Source organism: Pteronotus mesoamericanus, unplaced genomic scaffold (genome assembly GCF_021234165.1).
Source record: "Pteronotus mesoamericanus isolate MK-2021 breed Mesoamerican mustached bat unplaced genomic scaffold, CSHL_Meso_final contig_22, whole genome shotgun sequence".
NCBI classification, from domain to species: Eukaryota; Metazoa; Chordata; class Mammalia; order Chiroptera; family Mormoopidae; genus Pteronotus; species Pteronotus mesoamericanus.
Window position 1 is genome coordinate 7,365,996 of NW_026555090.1, and position 18,821 is coordinate 7,384,816.

At 46.2% G+C, this 18,821-nt stretch overlaps 1 protein-coding gene across 2 annotated transcripts in view; it reads right to left on the minus strand.

Annotated features, from left to right (window-relative positions):
• DNAH9 (dynein axonemal heavy chain 9) overlaps nucleotides 1-18,821 on the minus strand; it is a 301,438-nt gene that overhangs the window by 247,724 nt on the left and 34,893 nt on the right. Inside the window, exons 11-17 of one of the 2 annotated variants that reach the window (XM_054571228.1) lie at nucleotides 15,778-15,846; nucleotides 14,224-14,350; nucleotides 10,488-10,741; nucleotides 9,184-9,433; nucleotides 6,436-6,571; nucleotides 2,721-2,917; nucleotides 2,204-2,628 (exon numbers count right to left, since the gene is read on the minus strand). In XM_054571228.1, coding sequence (XP_054427203.1) covers nucleotides 2,204-2,628; nucleotides 2,721-2,917; nucleotides 6,436-6,571; nucleotides 9,184-9,433; nucleotides 10,488-10,741; nucleotides 14,224-14,350; nucleotides 15,778-15,846 — 1,458 coding nt within the window. Of the gene's footprint in view, nucleotides 1-2,203; nucleotides 2,629-2,720; nucleotides 2,918-6,435; nucleotides 6,572-9,183; nucleotides 9,434-10,485; nucleotides 10,742-14,223; nucleotides 14,351-15,777; nucleotides 15,847-18,821 lie in introns of both variants that reach the window. The other variant, XM_054571229.1, reaches the window with a different exon arrangement.

The following is an 18,821-nucleotide window of genomic DNA, read 5'->3' on the forward strand; positions in this document are numbered from 1 at the left end:
CATAACAGAAGACGCCTTTATCGCTCCCATCGCTTGGGGCAACTCAAAGGGTTTTAGGAGCTCTGTGACAGAAACGAGGACAAAGACCCAATATGTATTTGCTATTATAAATCACAATATCACAGCAGCCCAAGCTGAATAAGGCAAATGATAAAAGGCGTTAGACTTGTGACAGGAAATGAAGTGTATGTGCAGAATCAGGCACAGCGAGTTAACCCTGACGCCCACTGCGGGAAGGCGGGCATCACAAACTTACATGGCACGTGGCAGACATTCAGAAATAAGTGGTTTCTATTGTTCTTATTCTGTCTATTTTACCTAATCCTCAAGAACACAACAACTCGCTCTCCTAAAGTGTAGCAAAGTTGTTTATGAAATCACCAACTGATTAAACTGGAAGTCACCTTACAGAAATCCATCATATTATCTTTGTTCAGAGGTAAAGAAATAGGGGTTCAAGAACATGAAATAAAGTCTCCTACCCGCTCTCCCAGGTGTTTATCCTGTGAAACCAACCATTAGATCATGTGAAGCCTTGCCTGGGAGAGACTCATGGCAGCGGCTGTCAGTCACTGTGTCCTGCGTCAACCGCGAGTCCCTAAGGTTCTGACAGCTGGCGCCTGGCTGACCCTGGAGGAACTGCCCCTCCTGGGATGAGTCAATTCCTAGAGATTGTAATGGGCTCGCCGTTGATCATGCTTTGCAGGTTGAAACCAATCAGTCCAGAGTCTATACCCCCAGCCACCTCCTGTTACTGTTCCTCACACTCCATGCCGCTGTCCCCTCCACGAACCACCCCAGGGCCCAGAGCCGGGCGGCTAAGGACAGCCCAGAGCCTGTTGAAATCATTGAAACTAGCCAATCCTGAACCTGCTTACCCTGGATCACCGCTCTTTGCCATGGGGACCGCAGTAACGGCTCTCCCGCGTGGCTCCCCATGGCCCGCGTTCCCCCTGACCGCACCGGGGGCTTCCCCGTGTGCCCTGCCCCGTGCGGCACGCCCTGTCCTCTTGGGGTCTACGAATCTAACAAATTGTCTTTTCAATGCCAATGCCCTTATCTGTTGGCCTCGCCATACCTAAACGACAACAAAACCTAAATTTTAAAAACACCCCCCTGATCTTGGGCCACTAGACCTGCTATTGGAGAGGGATCGCAGAGCCGCTGTCCCTCCCACATCACTCCCTTCGGGGCTGGCACGGTCCCCTCCTCCGGCCCCCCATGGCTTCCTCTGCTTGCCTCTCTGAAGGTGGAACACTGGCCTCTTCTTAAAAAACACCTACAAAGCCCTGTCTGAAACATCCCACGCTGCTTTCCTGTGGTTTTCCCGGGGCGGGCCATCACCCCTCAAAGTCTCTGAATCTGTCTGTAGACGGACACCTCTTCAACCTGGCTGCTTCCTTCCCAGGTCGCTGAGCAGGCCAGCCGCAGTGTTCAGCAAGACCAGCCCCGAACTTCGGGGAGGGGAGGGTCAGTGTCTTACAGCATCAGCTGGCCCCAAGGGCTGATCGCGGAACAGGGGATGGTGGCACCCACCACGGGGTTCTGTGGGAAGGGGGTGGGAGGCGAGCCCCTGACTGCGGGGGATCTGTGGGGACAAGGCTAACGTGAAGTGACCGCAGACTGCCCTCCAACTTGACTATTCACCTAGAGGCTGAGGCCCTGGAGCGGAGGGCCTGGCGCGAGGCTGAGCGGTCTGGGTCCCCGGTGGAACAGGCAGAATTTCAGATCCAATCTGGAGCAAGGCTAGAGTGGCACAGGCAGGCACCAGGAGGGTGGCGGTTTAGTGACACCCACATTGCACAGCGGGAAGATCTGACCCAAGGAGTAAGTGATAGAAATAGAATCTGGGAGGCCCATTAGACCCCCTCTGCCTCTCAGGCTTAAAGAGATTAAACAGCCAGAATTGGGAAGGGAGGTTGGAACTGTTATTGTTGCATTGAACATTATTTACCACTTACTGAGTGCCTTTCACACACTGGGCGCCAAATGAAAAATAAAACAAAAACAGGCCACATCTGGTGAACAAAGGAAAGGGCAGGACAAAAGTCACCACGGGTGTCCCAAAGCCTAGAACTTCCAACTAGCTATTTTAACTCACTTAACCAACGAGCCCATGGGCAAATATATGGCGGCAACTACAAACATGGCGCTCCCGACAGCCTGGGATGCTGGCAGAAAGCCGAGGAAACCACCGTGTTACCTGCTGGTGACATAGTCGACGAGGTGCTGTTTGAACAGGAGGCTCCACCTCTTAATTAGATTCAGCAGCGATGCTTTAAAGGGCCGCACATCGATCCTCATCCAGCCGTCGAACACTTTGGTGGGCTCCAGCCTGCACACGTCTTCATAGAGCTTTTCGTAGGAGTCAATCTGGGCTTTGAACTGGTGGAGGAGGGGCGGGTTCTCTGGGAGGCCATCTTCCGCATGGGCTTCGATCTCCTCAGGGGTGAGGACATGCCCATACAAGAGAAACTGGGCCAGAACCTCCTTCCGGTCCTCCACGTAGAGGTGGGAGTACTGGCTGAAGGTGTTTCGGTAGCTGCAGCAGAGGGCCATCACGCCCTGAACTCTGTCCATGAGCATGCGCCGCATCCTTGCCAGGTCGGCCATGGCCTCCAGGTCAACCTGGGGAGCAAGACGACAGCAGGCAGTCACACCAGCACCCTGCCGCCAGTCCCGGGTCTGGCCGGAAGGCGGGGTGGCTGCAGGACCAGTACCTGATAGTGGGGAGCGCTGTTTTGTGGGGAAAGCCGTGGCACCAAAGATGCTATTCTAAAAATGCTGGTGACGAGACCCTCAACCATGGCATAGAAGCCGCCCTCCACTCCAGACTCCAGAGATGGAGAGAAAACCAATTCTGGGATTGCTAAGCTCAGCTGTGCTTCAAATATTGGGTTGAGTCCTGGCTTACATTCTGAAAAACAAGGACAAAAAAAAAAAAAAAAAGAAAGAAAGGAAAATAGGTAAAATAGGCAAAGAGAAGTACCGTTTTAAAAACACTGAGAGCATTTCTTTCCTCTAAATGAGCTGTTCAGGCATAGAAAATGGAAATATAAATTTTGCTAACACCCAGGAAGGGGGAGGGTGACAATTTGCAGTGTTTATCAGCAGGCGAAGCACTGACATTTTGAACCGGTCAAGTTTAAGTTTGGTGTGGGGCTGTCGTGGACTCTGCAGACAGTTCCTCTCCTTGTCTTCAGAGAGCACATCGCAGTGACCGATCAACTCAAGCCAGTTCCCCTCCAGGTTCTCAAAAGCCTCCTGGGAGGCAGTAGAGCCTCTAGTTGAGAAGAGGTTGATTTTGCAGAGCAAGCTTTTGGAAGCAGCTGATTTCTTCCCAGGCACAGACCTGACAATACCACTGGCAGCCACTAGGGGGATGGGGGCCTGTCCCAGGTTGCGCAGGTATGAAAGGCAGAGATGTTACCATTCTGCCTGTTCTGCTTCTGGCCTCTAAAAACATTACCTATTTTAATTCTGTAGGTCTGTGGTGATTAAAAAAAAATTAAAACACTATAAGTAATTTGAAAAGTCCTAATTACTTGCTAGACAACTCGCCTTGCTAAATTTAAATCAAAATATAACATGGAGTAAGATATACTAAGAACAAGATAAACTCTTAAACTTTTATCAGTAACCACTTATTTTCATATATCTTTTTGATGGTAGGAAAATTTAGGAGACTGTTACGTGCTGGACACTGAGGGTGGCAGAGACTACTCATTGGAATTTACTGTCCCCTTCTCCCAGAAATAGAGTTATGAGTGTGCACGTGGCACCTCCCAGCTGCAGAGAGGTGTGGTTCCCTCACCAGTGGGATGTGGGGAGAAGGGGCGGTGCCACTCCTGGGCTGGGGCCTTGGAGGCAGCGGGTGAGCCCTCTCTCCCCTCCCACGGGCTGGTGACCCAGCTGAAGCACAGAATGAAGACCAAGCCCTGGTGGGTGGTGGAACCATAGGATGGAAGGGGCTTGCCCCCTAACCTGGGGCGCTTGCTTTGGGCCAAGCTTGGGCGATAAACTTATTTGCCCTTTAAGCTGCATTACTGATGGAGTTTTGTTATCATTTTCCCTAACAAAACAAAACAAAACACAAAAAACAGACAAACCCGTGGGCTCCTCAAAGGTATGTAAAACTAGACTCTGGCCCTCAAAATGTTGGAATGATGAATTTGTGTTATTGGACTCAGGAGTGTCCCATATAATGCACATTTAACTTAAGAGAATGAAAGCTTACCAGTATCATAGTAACTATGCTACAACTGTAGAGCAGTTAAAAAAAAAAACAACAACTTTTAAGATTCTGCTTTGCATATGTACTCATGATATATTCTGCATTCCTGCATGCATTCGATACTTCTAATTTAGTAGGCCAGGTTGCATATAATTTAAAGGATTTACAAGACTTTCAAGAATAGTTAGAGTCTATGAGAGCTTTGCCCCATGTGCTGTCATGAGTACCGAAGTCCTGTATTAGGTGCAATGCCAAAATAGTGACCATGCAAACCATTGTCCACTATAGATGGTCCTGGTGATTCCACAACCTTGGTGTGAGCAAATCACTTTAGAGGTTAAGCAGGGGAAGGCAGTATCTGGAGACAGTGGGTAGAATTTGACTGAGGCAGGGTTTGCACTCTATGAAATGACTGGGCCACCAGACCAAAGCATAGGAATGATGTTTGCCTGACCAAACAAGGGAAGGTAGAAATGGTAGGGTGGACCAGGGTAATCAAGTTGCCCAGCTGGGCTTCTGTGAAGGGTCCCAATGATTTTCTTCTTCCTAGAGGCCACTGCCTTTAGGCCCCTTCACCTTTACCTTCACCACTACCTTTTCCCTTTTATCTGTAGCTCCTCAGCCTCAAGCAGCTGCTAAATCTAGCTCCTTCCCTTCTTACAGTGTAAAGAAAGCGTGCACCCATTTCCTACCATTTCCATGGAGAAAAGGTAACTTTGGCAATTTGGAAAAACATTATCATCTCCTCTCTCCATCTTCTCATTCCCATTCTCTCCTTCTCACGGGACGAAGACAACCCGCACGTCAGACCATGCAGGTCAGGGGAGCGATTGGTCAAAGGCGAGTCACTGCATTTAGGGACCACCTCTTAAGCACCACACACCCACTGGCGTCTTCCTAGATCTCTGAGGAGGGACAAGAGGCCAGAAATTCCAAACCTCCAACATCATAGGAGGTTGGGGTGCTCACCTAGGCGGGCACCTCCAGGCCTGGTCCCTGGGAACAAGCTCTCCAGTCTCCAGTTCTGTGCCTCGCTGGCGGCTTGCCCCCAGGATCTAGAAGGTGACCTTGCTGGCTGACTGTGCTGGCATCCCTGTGTCCTGCTGCTGCATTTCATTGATTTGTGGCACCCCCGCACCCTGCAAGCAAATGCCCTGCCTTTGACCTCAGTCTCCCCACCAACAAAGACCATGGAGGGTGGGCCGAGGAATGTTGCCCATCTGAGCTCCACCCAACACTGGGCCTCGCTCCTCTCTAGCTCAGCCTAGGGGTTGGCATGTGCCCTTTTGCATGGGCGGGATTTCTGGACATGGATCTCGACCTGCCTATTCTAACTCTGCATTTGATTTCTTTCCTTGGGTTGGGCTTGACATCTTAAAGTCTCATCTCACCTTCATCTTCCGACTTCAAAATATTCACTTCTGCCTTTCCATTTTGATGAATTCTTCAATATGACCCTTGCTGAGCTCCTCAGAATCTACCCAATGTGAAAGATTTAATTCAACTTTATCCCTGACCTCTTCTGCCCTTTCCATCCCATCCCTTACCAGCCAAGGTTAGCTCTTACTGTAATATATTTGATTCTCTGCAGCTTAACCCAGTGTATCTACTACCATAGATCCAAAGCCCTTAGCTATCGTTTAACCTTCAAAGAGTGCCCATTACCTTCTTCACATTCCTTTTCCTTCTGAAAGCTACCTCATTCCCTGCCTTTTGTCTGGTTCTTTTTCACAGAGAAAAACTTCTTCCACTTGACCTGGCTACTACAGCCTCTCTGAGTTCTAAAAAAGCTACAGAGACAGAGTATAGCAAGCGTGAAGGCAAAGACTGCCCACCCCATTGCCTCAAGTCAAATCCAGCTGAAGCTGCTAATTGTGCCTCCCGGTACCCAGTATTCCAGCTTAGTCACTACTCTTTACTGAAGCTTGATTTAGAGTGACTTGACTTTTACGTTTTTGCTTTTGAACTTCACTGTCTTAGAGCCTGGTCTGTCATCTGAGTTTTGGAACAACCAAAGACTCTTGTGTTTGAACAGTTTAGAAACTCGATACCTTTGCTGTATTACTGTGTATAATTCACAAAATGTTCACCGTGTTTTTGGGAAAAGTCACAAAGTGCTCGGTTGCGCGTCACTGTAACTCAACAGATGCCATTACTGTTACCATTCCTCTCATAACCCACACCCACAAGCCGGCGAATACCAGTATTTTCCAGGAGGTACTGGAGGGAGCACTCAATGGCCAGAAAGAATCCATCCAGCAGCATGTCATCAATGTAGTTAACGTAAGTCTTCCAGATATCGGAGGCCGGGTCTGCTGAAAAAAGACCCAGGTTTTCCTAAAAAAAATAAAGAAGTTATATAAACCCTTTTTAATAAGAAGGAAGGTCTGATCATCATTAATGGGACAACAAATAATACATGGAGGAAAAACATTCTTGTGAAGAATTGCTATCAAATGTCTGTCAAATCCATTCTATCTGATGGGACTCACCATTCATTAAAGGGAACATAAAGTTTACCCATAAAGGGAGGACGGTGTCTCATCCTGTTTCTAGGGAAAGAGGGCTGGCTGGGCCGCCTTCCCAGCAGGGATGCTGCGGGACACAGCGTGTGCACCGCCGGTGCTGACGGAGGGGCTGCGAAGAAAACTGCGCCGAAGCCGAAGCCAGGGTGCGTGAAGCAGGGAGCGGAGGGGCGCAGGCATGTGATTCAAGGCTTAGAAGACAGTCAGGGTTCAAACCAGTAAAGCAGTTCCTGGATAATCCTTAGAAATGAGATGGAGTGTTTTGCTGTTGGCATTTAATATGAACTAAAAACCTTCATCCCATTGAATGATTTAGAAAATATTTACACATGAACAAATCCACATATCCTCTCTCTCTGTTTTCTCTTTCTCTCTCTCCCCTGGCGATATGGCTAGTGCCCTTCACCATTTTCATTATTAAGTCTTTTTACAGCAACTTCCCATTTATCTTATATCTTCAATGAAGATTACAACTACTTTGCAGAGGTAAATTTTTTAGCTGACTCATACCATTTTACAAACATTTTCATGTACTAAATCTCCCTGAATTAAAAAAAAAAAATCTCATGGTCCTGTCTTTAAGTAACAAAATTCTAAAATTTCTAACATGCACTACCTACACTTTCCCTTCCTAAGCACATTTAAGATTTTCTTAATGACTTAAAGTTCATCAGCACAAAAATCATAACACAATGATAATATGCTGTTGCTCTCAGGTATTATTAAGATGCATGTATTTGCTTCTATATTGTAAAACTTTCCATTTTTATGACTGTTTTGTACAGTGATTCTACCGTCTTCCTAATATCATGCTATCAAGATAGCAATCTGTACTCTTAACCTCTCCACCTGAAGAAACATATAGTGTGAATGTAAAGGGGTAGAAAAAGGTGGACAATGTAAAAAGTAGAAACAGTGAATCTGGAAGGAAATATCATAGTATTACCAAAAAGGGGAAAAAATAGGATTTCAAGGCAAGGGTGTATTACTGGAAATAAAAAGGGAATTTCACAATGATAAAACAATCAATTCATCAGGATGTGATAATAATTATAGATGTGTTTGTACCTAACAGAGCTTCAAACACTGGGTGAAAAAATCTGACAGAACTAAAAGATGAAATAGACAAATCAAAAATCATAGGTGGAGATTTAACTCTCTACCTTCAGTAATTTGTAGGACAAATAGACCAAAAAAGCACATAGAAGATATGCACAATAGTACCAACCACTTTGAACTAATTGATAATTATGGAACACTACACCCAACAATGGAAAAATAAACACATTGTCGAGTACACAAGAAACATTCAATAGGATAAACAGTATTCTAGGTCATGGAACAAGTCTCACTAAATTCCAACTGACTAAAATCTTCCAGAGTATTTTTTCTAAGCCACAGTAGAATTAGATTAGGTACAAATTTCATTAAGATATCCAGAGATGTCCCAAATATGTGGAAATTAAACAACATACTTCTAAATGATCATTAAGTTAAAGAAATGACCAGAAAAAAATTAAAACGGAATGAAATGAAAATGAGGCACATCGAATTTGTGGAATGCAAGTAAAGCACTGCTCAGAGGGAAATTTATGCCACCAAACGCTTGTATTAGAAAGGAAGAAAACCTTAAAATAATGGCCTACATGTTTACCCTTATAGGCTAGGGAAAAAGAGATGAGTAAACTACCCCCAAATTAACTAGAAAGAAATAATAAAGAACAGAAGTTAATGCACTAGAAAACAAAATCAAGAAAGTTATCAAAGTCAAAAGCACATTCTATTGCACTTCAAGCCATCGATACCCGCCCCCCCCCCCCCCCCCCCCCCCAAACAGCAGCTGTAATTCATTGCTGAAGTGGTGCAGGCGCTCAGCCCGTCAGAACTGCTCGCGGCTGCTTCAGCACGGCTGGCGCGGGCAGCGCGAACAGCTCTTTTCCACTGTTCAGCCTTTGAGGGTGGGCTGGAAGGTGGCCCCGATCACAGTGCAGGGCATGGCCTTGCTGCACAAAGTGCCGCCCGCTGCATTCGTTTTCTCCTCTTTAGCAAACGCAGTCAGTGACCCCATCTCTCTGGGTTCTACAGAGCCAGCTCACGAAGGTGACGCTGGAGTTCCACACGAGGTTGTGCGGGCGAGTTGCGGGTAATTAGTGCAGCAGATAATTTTGGATTCTGTCCCTGCCTTCTCCTTCTGCCCCCTTGGGGTTTGGTGTGGGACTTCAGCCATGCAATGGGTGATTGGTATTGCCATTAAGAGAGGATCGATTTTGACAGCCTGCTACCAAAATGCTATCAGTATAAACTTCTATCCATGACAGCAGAAGACACAGCATCTATTCTAATTTCCAAATCACTTCTGGCACCCAAACACACTTCTCGATGCGTGACGTTCATGGTAGGTGTGTCTGGGAGGCAGTTTATTACCTGAACAAGAGCGTGGATCTTAAGGCCAGAGTCTCTGATGCGGCTGTAATATTTTTCCACTCGATCTTGCTGGTCGTCCGTGGAAAGAAGGCATTCCTTTTTTCCATCTTTTCTCTTAAATATTGGAGACACCCACGTTTTCATGATATTTTGAATTTCTTCCACGTTGTCTTTGGTTTTCTGAATTCTTTGTTCAAGGTCATGAATACTATCGGTCATTTGAATGACGTAATCCCAAACACCTGCTCCCCAAAAGCAATACAATTAATTGAAATAGCTGGCAGTGGCATAGCTAAAGGTCCAGTGGCTGTGAAAGGTAGGGGTTCGATACTCATGGGTTTTATAAAAGACTTTTCTGCAGAGGTTGCTGCATTATAATCAGCCTTTTTCTTTCTAGTTGTATTAAAAAGCCAACTCTTACCAAAACCCTGATTATGGAGGAAAAGAAACAAACAGGTGATACTTACCTACCAAGCACACAAAAGTTGGTACTCTTACTGGGGCACACCTGTGCAACTTGGTGACTTTACAGGGATTAAAGAATCTTATTATTTAGGCACTTTCACTGAATTAAATGTTGAAAATGTCATTTTCTCTTGTATACGGAATAACGTTCTAACTTGTTCAATACGGCATTCCAAGACTTCTGTGAGTCAACTGTGACCTTCTTTTCAAACGTTAACTCTTTTGAGGACCCTGATACAAATTAATCTCCCTTCCCTGTGGTTTACCACACTTTACGTTTAACTCCCTGGAAGCTTTTTAGCATAGCTTGTCTTGTATAATTTTTGTTGTACGTGTGTCTGTTGTCCCCACTAAATGTGAGCTCTTTCTGGGTGGGGACCATTCTCACATACCTCACATCTCATATTCTCCCCACAGTGCCCCCAGATGAAAGTTCATTGAATTGAATTGGAGGATACAAGAGACGTAAATGCATAGCTCCCTCATAAGATGTTTGTAGTCCAGTTAAGAAAACCAAGGAACAATGAAAATATAGTGAGAGCCCCCATTAGTGGAGCGCCCAGTATAGGCTGGAGGCCGCGGGAAATCCCATGCAACCTCTGAGCCTCCTCCAGTGCGTGGCTCCCACATTTTCTAAATATACTAATAATATCTGAAGAGAAGGGAGAAGAAAATACCAACTCTCCTTGTCTCCTCTGCCGGGGCTGTGTGCCTGAGAGGATACATTTGTGTTTTAAACACAGGCCAGATGACCAGGTAATCATCTGAGCGCCGGCCGGCTTTTACTGGACCTTGACTCTCGGCCTTTTCCCCAGAGCCCAGGTGGTGCCCAGTTACCGTCTGTTTTCCAGCTCAGGGTCTCCTCTGCAGCTCTCAGGCGGAGATCAATATTGTGCAGTTCTTCCTCCACTAATGGAAATTCCACCTCTAGCAGCATTTTCATCACCTTGTTGTACCAATTTGCCATCAACTCCAGATGCGCCACGAGCTGCCGATAGAACTCCCTGCAGGAGAACATGGCCGCTGCCGTCTCAGGGACGCACTTCATCTGCCTGGGTTGAAGATAACTCATTTCTTTCAGCACGGAAGTCAGCTGGAGGAAAGAGCCCACAGAAACGGCGGCGGTCAGCAGCAGTGAGCAGCAAAGACTGGAAAACCCCAGGGGACCCAGAGGCCTCGGGGTCCCACTTAATTTCTGCTCCTACCTGGTCCTTAAATGTAGTTTCAGAGAAGGAAGTTTGAATATTAGGCAGAAGGAAGAGGACTCAGAAAGCAGCAGGTTCGCTGAATCCGTAAGTCATGAAGAACAAGAGGAGGAAAACCGTGAGAGATGGGGACAGCAAGAGAGGGCTCTGTCTGTGTAGGACATGTGGTTGATGAAATGACAGGCTCACACTGACTGACTGAGCCAGTTCCCACCGAGGGGTGGAGGTGTGAAGGTTGGGGCCACCCACATGCATGCGAAGCCTCAAATTTGGACCTCTGGTGTCCTCTGCAAATGAGGCCGTACCCATGGTCATAGACACTGATAGGAGGAGAGGAGGTTGTTACAAACAATCATTTGAAATAGCCCTTAACTTCTGCAGCCCTGGGCTGGCATGTCTTTGTGTCTTCCTGTACTCGGGGATCAGGAGATGGCTGTCACCCAGGTCCCTCTGAACCTCTCTGGGGCGTTGAGTTTATTGGCAACTGCAGAAGTGAGAAGCCAAGCAGAGGCGGTCCGATGAAAACACAGAGGCCCCTGCAGCGTTTCTGAGAACGCTGTTCCTCATTCCTGCTTACGTATCGTGTTTATCCCTGGACACGCAAGGACCAATGTGTACAGGTGTGTGTGACAAAACAGATACCAGGCCACAGGTTCTCCCCACACCTCCCACCTCCGTATCGAGACACCTGGGCTCCCACTCTGCTTCCAGGGGCTCTGGACCACCCTCTCATTGCCGGCCAGCCAACCCTACGAGGGTTCAGACAAATGCTAACAAGATGGCAGGGAAATGACTTTGGCCTCCTACTTTATTTTGCTCACAATAGATGTTACACATTTTAATATGAGAAATGAACACAAAAATCAAAAGAAAGTGTGGGGCTATTTATATAATATTGAGATAGAGAAGGCCATTCCAAACACACAACCACAAAGGATAAAATTTATGTGCATAAAATATGATACATTTAATAAAATGGCATAGTTCAACTGGTAGAAATACTTACAGCAGATTTGTGTCTGACCAATATTCCCCAAATATTCTAAAAAACTCACAGGAAAAGAGGGCACTTCCACTCAGAAGTGAGCAAAGGACATGAACAAGCAATTTACAAAAGAAACGTAACAGCCAATAAACACATGAACTAACTTAAGACAGTGTTGAGATATATTTTTTCTAGTTCAACAAGCTGGAAGTGGTTCAAAGGCATAAATATCTTGCTGGCAGGAGAATGGCTGAATTCCAGCTTTCTGAAGACCAAATTGACAAAATGAACAAAAAGTCTCAAAATATGAGTACCCTTTAGCCCAGCAATCCTATTTCTAGGCATTTATTTCAAGGAAATAATCAAAGATAGATGAAACGGTGACTAAAGATATTTATTGTAGCATTATTTATACCATATTTTATCTCACTGTAAGATGCCAATGATGATAAGATTCACCATTACTATATTTACAACTAAGGAAGAAAGAAACAAATACAGTTTTTTTAAACTACAAAAGCACACCATTTTCAAAGACAAAAAGTTTTTTAAAAATGCATCCTAGAATCTCTGAAATGCATATTGATAAAACTAGAAAATAATATAAATGTCCAACAATAGCGCATTTAAATAATTTAAATAAATTGTATACATATATACATACATTACTTTCCCCATACGATCCTTACCCTGGACCCAAAGGGGCGAATCTCTGGCCGTGTCCCTCTAGAATGATGTATGTGCTACTGTCCGTTCTTAATACCACAGCTGTCGCCACATTGCTGCTACACGTGCAAGTCAAGGCAAGGCCACAGCTCTTCTTTGACTCATGTGTGTGGTTATCTTCCCCTGACTCACATTATAGTTTAGGTCTTTATCTCCTCTCCCCTAGTCTTCTCTCACTTTTTTTCTTCTACTTTCTTTTCATCCTATCACCTACAAACACCAAAAAGCACCTACTACGTGTTGCACATTGGGGCAAACAGAGCCCTTGCTTTTGGAGTATACAGAGGAGGAGCTGTTTATCTTTAATACTGTCTTATACTGAGAACATAATTACTATAATTATCACACTTAGACTCTGGCCTAGTTGGTAATCCAGAAACTCATCTCTTTGAGCATTTAATATCCAACATTGCTGACAGGAAATGCTGATAAAATTATTCAAATGAGTTCAATGACAGACTCATAGCTTACCAAAGTGAAAAATGGATCCTCCCACTTCCTTCATTGACCTTCATTTGTCGGAATGGATGTTCTACTTAACCTTCAGTTTTCTCAAAAGACACCAATACACTATCGGCTCAGTTTTCAGCCCTCTGTGCACTGCATCGCTGGAGAGCGTGCCCTCAAGGCAAAGGCAGGTGACTGCTTGCAGCTCGGTGTGACCTATAGTTTTTACTTTTGTTTTTCAGCGGAATGACGTGCCTCCTAACATGGGCTAGCCTTGGTCATCATCTTCTCTGGCAGTAAGGGTCCCAGGGCTGCTCCATCCATACTGGTCTTCCACCCTTCTCATCATCTAGAGCAAGGGTTCTCAACCTTGGAACTATTGACATTTTTTAGACAAAAAACTGTTTGGTGCTGGGTACCATCTTTGCACTGTACAAAGTTTAGCAGTAACCCCAATACCTACCCACTCAGTGCTATTGCCACCCAGTGCATGTGTGGCAACCGAAAATGTCTCCAGTGGTAAAAATTGCCTCAGTTGAGAATCACTCATCTAGAGTCTTATTTCCAAAGCTACTCCTCTGAGATGTGTCATATGCTGTCCAATAAAGATAGATTTTTGCTTGTTGACATTCGAGCTCCCTACCAGCCTTGGTTCCTTGAGAGCAGGAATCAGGTCTTACACTTGCTTGGCCTCCCCGTGTTCAGTCAACTGCCTTCATGAGCAGCAGGCATTCGAGGCGGGCCAGTCAACTGTTTGGCACGAAATGGTCAGTAACGCGGTTATTCTATCCGTCCAGAGATGGGTAGCAACATCTGTCTCAATGCCTTCTGAAATTTCAGAAGTGCATATCTATTATATAGTTAAACTTTTGATGAGTGAATCTTAAGTATAATTGCCATTCTAACTTTGTATGTAAAGTCAAGTATGTGATAAAGCTGCTATTACATGAAAAGTTTAAAAAATATTTTGTACTATTTTCTGTTGTGCAAAATCAAAACAAACATACTGGCTAACCCTGGAGAAAATGCAAACTTTGGGCAACTTAAGAAAACACCACACCACAGGATTGATCCCTAAAAGGAAATCTGGGGTGCGAATTCTTTTGAGCAGCTTTTTCACATTCAGATAAAAAGCCTTTTTGCCTTTGAAATCAGAGGAGTTAAGTGAAACTCTCCAGGAACCCAATAAGAAGTTCCTGGTGTCAGGTTTACCTGCGGGTTGAAGTTGACCGTAATCTGCTTCGTCTCTGGGTCACGTTTCAGAAGCGGCCGGGAAAGATTGTACTGTGACTTCTCCGATACCGTGTGACACCAGTCCTCATAAAGCCTTGTCTCATACCTGCAAGAACAGGAAACAACAGCCACTTCGTAAGCTCCCAATGCCCGGCCATCCCAACGTCTGGAAACGATTAACTGAAGATAGAGATAACATATATATCTACATATAAAGATATATTTACCTATATGGACCACATATCTGTTTACATAGCCCATTTATCTATTTATTTAAACTATCTCTTTTAGGAACTAACGATACCACTAGTAAAATACCTGAATATATTCTTAAGGTAAAGTCATTGACAGGCAGGCATGGACACTCCCCCAAGTAACCCCTGATTTCTAAAGATGGCACATTAAATCAGAGAAGAATAGAAAGAGAGGATCCATGTGACCTTTGTGGTCGATGAAAGTTATTGATTCATGTCAGTAAACACTGAAATAAGCTATTGGGTAAGATTTGCTGTCATACTAATCACGTCGCTTACAGACGTCTGCCATCGGTCATCACACACTGACTGGGTACCTCCCCTGTGCTGGGCTTGGGGGATAAAAGGATGACTCAGCAGCCATGGTGAGTTCCGCTGACGGTGGGACCACAGGTGAACAGAGAATGCAGCCAGCAGTCCCAGAGAGAGGCACAGGGCGTGGGGCCTCTAATGACGCGGGTGGGGGTGACGGTCCTAAGGGCAGGAGGGACTGAAGTGTTGCTTGACTACGTCTTGGTGGCGGGTAGAGGTTGGGCAGTGATGGAGTGAGTGCTTCTGGCAAACACGGCAGCTTGGCCAAAGGGTGGAGGTGGGAAACAGCCTACTATGTGCTGGGAACGCCTGAGGCTAAGGGCGCAAAGGTTGAGGTTGGGGAGGGAAGCAAAGACAAGGGAGGGCTTCTCCTGTCGCGTTAAGGAGACAGGAGACGAGAGCGCCACGGACAGGCTTCCCATCCAGGGGACGCAGCGATATTGTCGGTGTTGGTAACAGTGCGGGCACTACACCCCGCGCAAAAGACTCGCTGCAGCTTTAAAGCAGGGACAACTATGAACCCATGTAAAATTTCCATTCGTATGCTTTGTCTATGACAAGATACAGGAAATATTTTTAAAATTTATTTTTTCTTTGTGCCACAAGAACTGTTGCTTTCTGCTTAGTGAGCAGCTGCCACAGTTTTCCGCGACCCTGATCTCGGAGAGCCAGGAGGAGCGCCCCACTTCCGGCTCAGCCAGGCCACGTTCCCAGCCAAACTACTGTGGAGAAGAGTCTGTGTCTATTCCCCGGACACCCTGCGTTTGCAACCCAGAATCCCTGTGCTCACAGATAATGTGGTTATAACATAGAACACCGAGTAACATTTCCCAGCCACTGAGGAATTTGCTCAAACACGGGACTGCAAGAGGCATTGGCGCGGCGGGGGACGAGGGAAGGTTGAGGAGGAGGGAGGTTTATACAATTTGCAGAACAACACAATCCCACAGTCCCAGAAACTGCTTACCTTTCCAGCAATGAAAGCATAGCTTCATATTTTTGAATCATTCGTTTTCCTTCAGCAGATTCCAGGCAACTATTCATACAAAAGAGAGAAAAAGTGCTATCAAATTAGAAGAAGTCAAAAAGAATGATCTGATTAACAAACTGCATTCTATAAGGAAGAGATTGAATAGCTTCCTGGGCTGCTTTCCAAATGCCCCTGAAGGAGGCAGAATTCTCCTTAATGAACATCCTCTGGTGGCCACTAGAGGGCACTGGCACTTCCTGAAAAGCACGCAGCCCCTCCTTTGCCTCCTGGCTCCACCAACCCTTCACCCCGGCCCAGCCAGTCACGCATGGATAAATTAGGTCCCCAAAAACCTCAATAAAAGGGAAATGGAGACACAGAAGAAAAATTTTAGATGTCATAGTTTTCTGTATAGAAGGAAAAAACTATAACATTATACATTAGAACAAAAACTATATAACATATATAAAACAATGTTTTATATACTTATATAACAATGTTTATATACACACACATATTGTTTTTATATGTATTTTTTATCCTTTCTCTGAAATCCATGTAGGACATATTATGAGAAGCCCTGTTATTCATTGACATGTTTACATGAAGTTCCCTCCCACATCTCAAGCCCCTAAATGAGTGCACACACAATGCACATACATGCACTGCACAGGCACATATACACACGTGCTCGCATGCACTGACCCCCCCGGGGCCCCCACAGGAATGGTGAGGCCCACAGAGGCGCGTGAGCAGAGGCGGGCCCAGGGCCCAGCCACCCGTTCCTGCTCCCGTTGGGTGCTCCTCGGCAACACACAATGAGAGCCCAGGTCCTGGGAAAATTGGCAAAATACCTATAATTTTCATAAGCCTTCATGCTAGCTGTGTTAGTGGATCTGTTTTTTGTTCTACCCGCAAAGTGAGGCAGCTTATTGCAAAGATTCTTTAAAATCCATTCACTCTTTAAGCCAAGCCAGGGTTTCTTCACAAGATCCCCTGAGCTTTCGCTGTAAGCCCTCACGCTGGCAGAGAAGGCACGGGATTTCCAGCCACTTAGTTTCCTTCCACGGCAAATAAGCAGCTGCCTCTTGGAGGCAGCAAGGAGAAGCAGAAGGGGCTTCACACCCAGCCCTCCCCTCACCAGCAGTGGGGTGTCTGCAAACCTCAAAACCCTGACCTGCGTTTCACACCTGCAGAAGAATGAGGTTGAAAGAGGGAAAGACAATAATGCCGGGAAAAACAGGAGGCAGCAGGAAAAAGGGACAACTAAATATGAGAGGGACCGACTCCACAAAAGCGTCCCGGGAGCCACGCAGAGCTAGTGAGGACAGGACACGGTGCAGGTCGCCCATCCATAGGGTCGCCAGGAGCCGGGGTCAGAGCCAACTCAGGGGCACGTCACACACACAGAGGAGAGAGCGGTTTCACCCACCGGGGCCTGCAGCAGTTGCCTACAAGTTTTGAGAAGTCACAGGAATGAGTGCTTAAAAGCTCCTGGAAGATAGTACTTCAATTCATGGTGGGGCATACATTTCTAATAACAAATAAATATATATTACGGGGTACAGTGCAATTTTGAATTCATTTTTAGAACAATTGGAAATCACCATGGGAACTGCAGAGGACAGGTGGGTTGCTGTTGGGGCCCCCTCCCAGGACCAGGCTCTCCTAGCCGCCCAATCCCTTCATCTCGCTCTGGCCAGGAGTGTTGGCTGCTGGTCGGAGAGGCAGCCAGGCTGCCTCTCTGTGGGAACGGCCTCAGCGAGACCCACCCCGCCCGGGTCTCTCACCTCCCTCACACGGCCCACATCCACCAACTAGCTCCTGTCGGGGTCCAAAGCCCAGGTAACCCTGCAGGGCGAGCGTTCCCCAGAGAAGCGGCGGAGGCCTCCTAGCAACCATATCGCCGCCCACTTCGCACCCCCCACTCCCTCACAGGCGCGTTCCCAAGAGCACCCTTCTACATCCCTGCACGTGCATCTCAGAGTCTGCTCTCAGGGGCCAGGACCTATGACAGCTACCGCAGTCCGCAGCCCTAGAAGGGGCCTTTCCACCCCCTCCCCATTCAGATATCTTCTCCCTCTGGGCTGGGGGCGGGGAGGGGTGGGGTACGGTTGAGAGGATGAGGCCTCAGCTGAACTCTAGGCCAAGCCTCCCAGTGGCTGGGAATCCCTGGGTCAGGAGCTCTGAGACCCAGACTTCCGGGTCTTCTCCGCAGCTAATTTCAGGTTGGTGTTTCACACAAAAACCTCGATTTTCAGCTTCTCTCCAGCACTCAGGAGATTTCTAACATTTTCTGCTCAGCAACACGGGATGCTGGGGTGGAGGCGCCCTTCAGACCCCATTCTGGCGTTTTGCATCCTCTTCCTTGCCTCTAGAAATGTTCAGTCTTTTAAAGTTTTGTCCCAGTTTTCCTGAGATGCAATTGACTCACGGCACTGAGTAAGTTTAAAGTGTAAAGTATAATGATGTACATATATTTTTAAATAATTACTGCAATTAGTTTAGTTAACATCCATCATCTCCTATAGATACCAAAAAAAAAAATGTGTTTTTATTCTTGTGATGAGAACTTTTAGGATGCACTCGCATAACAACTCTGAAACATCCCATACAACCCTGTGACCTACAGCCATCCTGGGGTGTGTTACACCCCCAGGATTTGTTAATCCTAGAACTACAAGTGTGTCCCTTTTGAAAACCTTCATCCATTTCCCCACCCTCCACTCTTGCCTCTGATAATTAAATGACCACAAACATGATCTCTTGTTCCTGAGTTGTTTTGCTTTTTTTTTTTTCGAATTCTACATGTAACTGAGATCGTCCAGTGTTTGCCTTTCTCTGTCTGAGTTACTACACCGGGCATAATGCCCTCTAGGTCCGCCCATGTCGCAAATGGCAGGATGTCCTTCTTCTTTATGGCTGAATAATATTATATACATTTGCCACATTTTGTTTATTCATTCCTCCACCAATAAACACTTAGATTATTTCATGTCTTGGCTGTTGTAAAAAATGCTGCAATAAACGTGGGAGTGCAG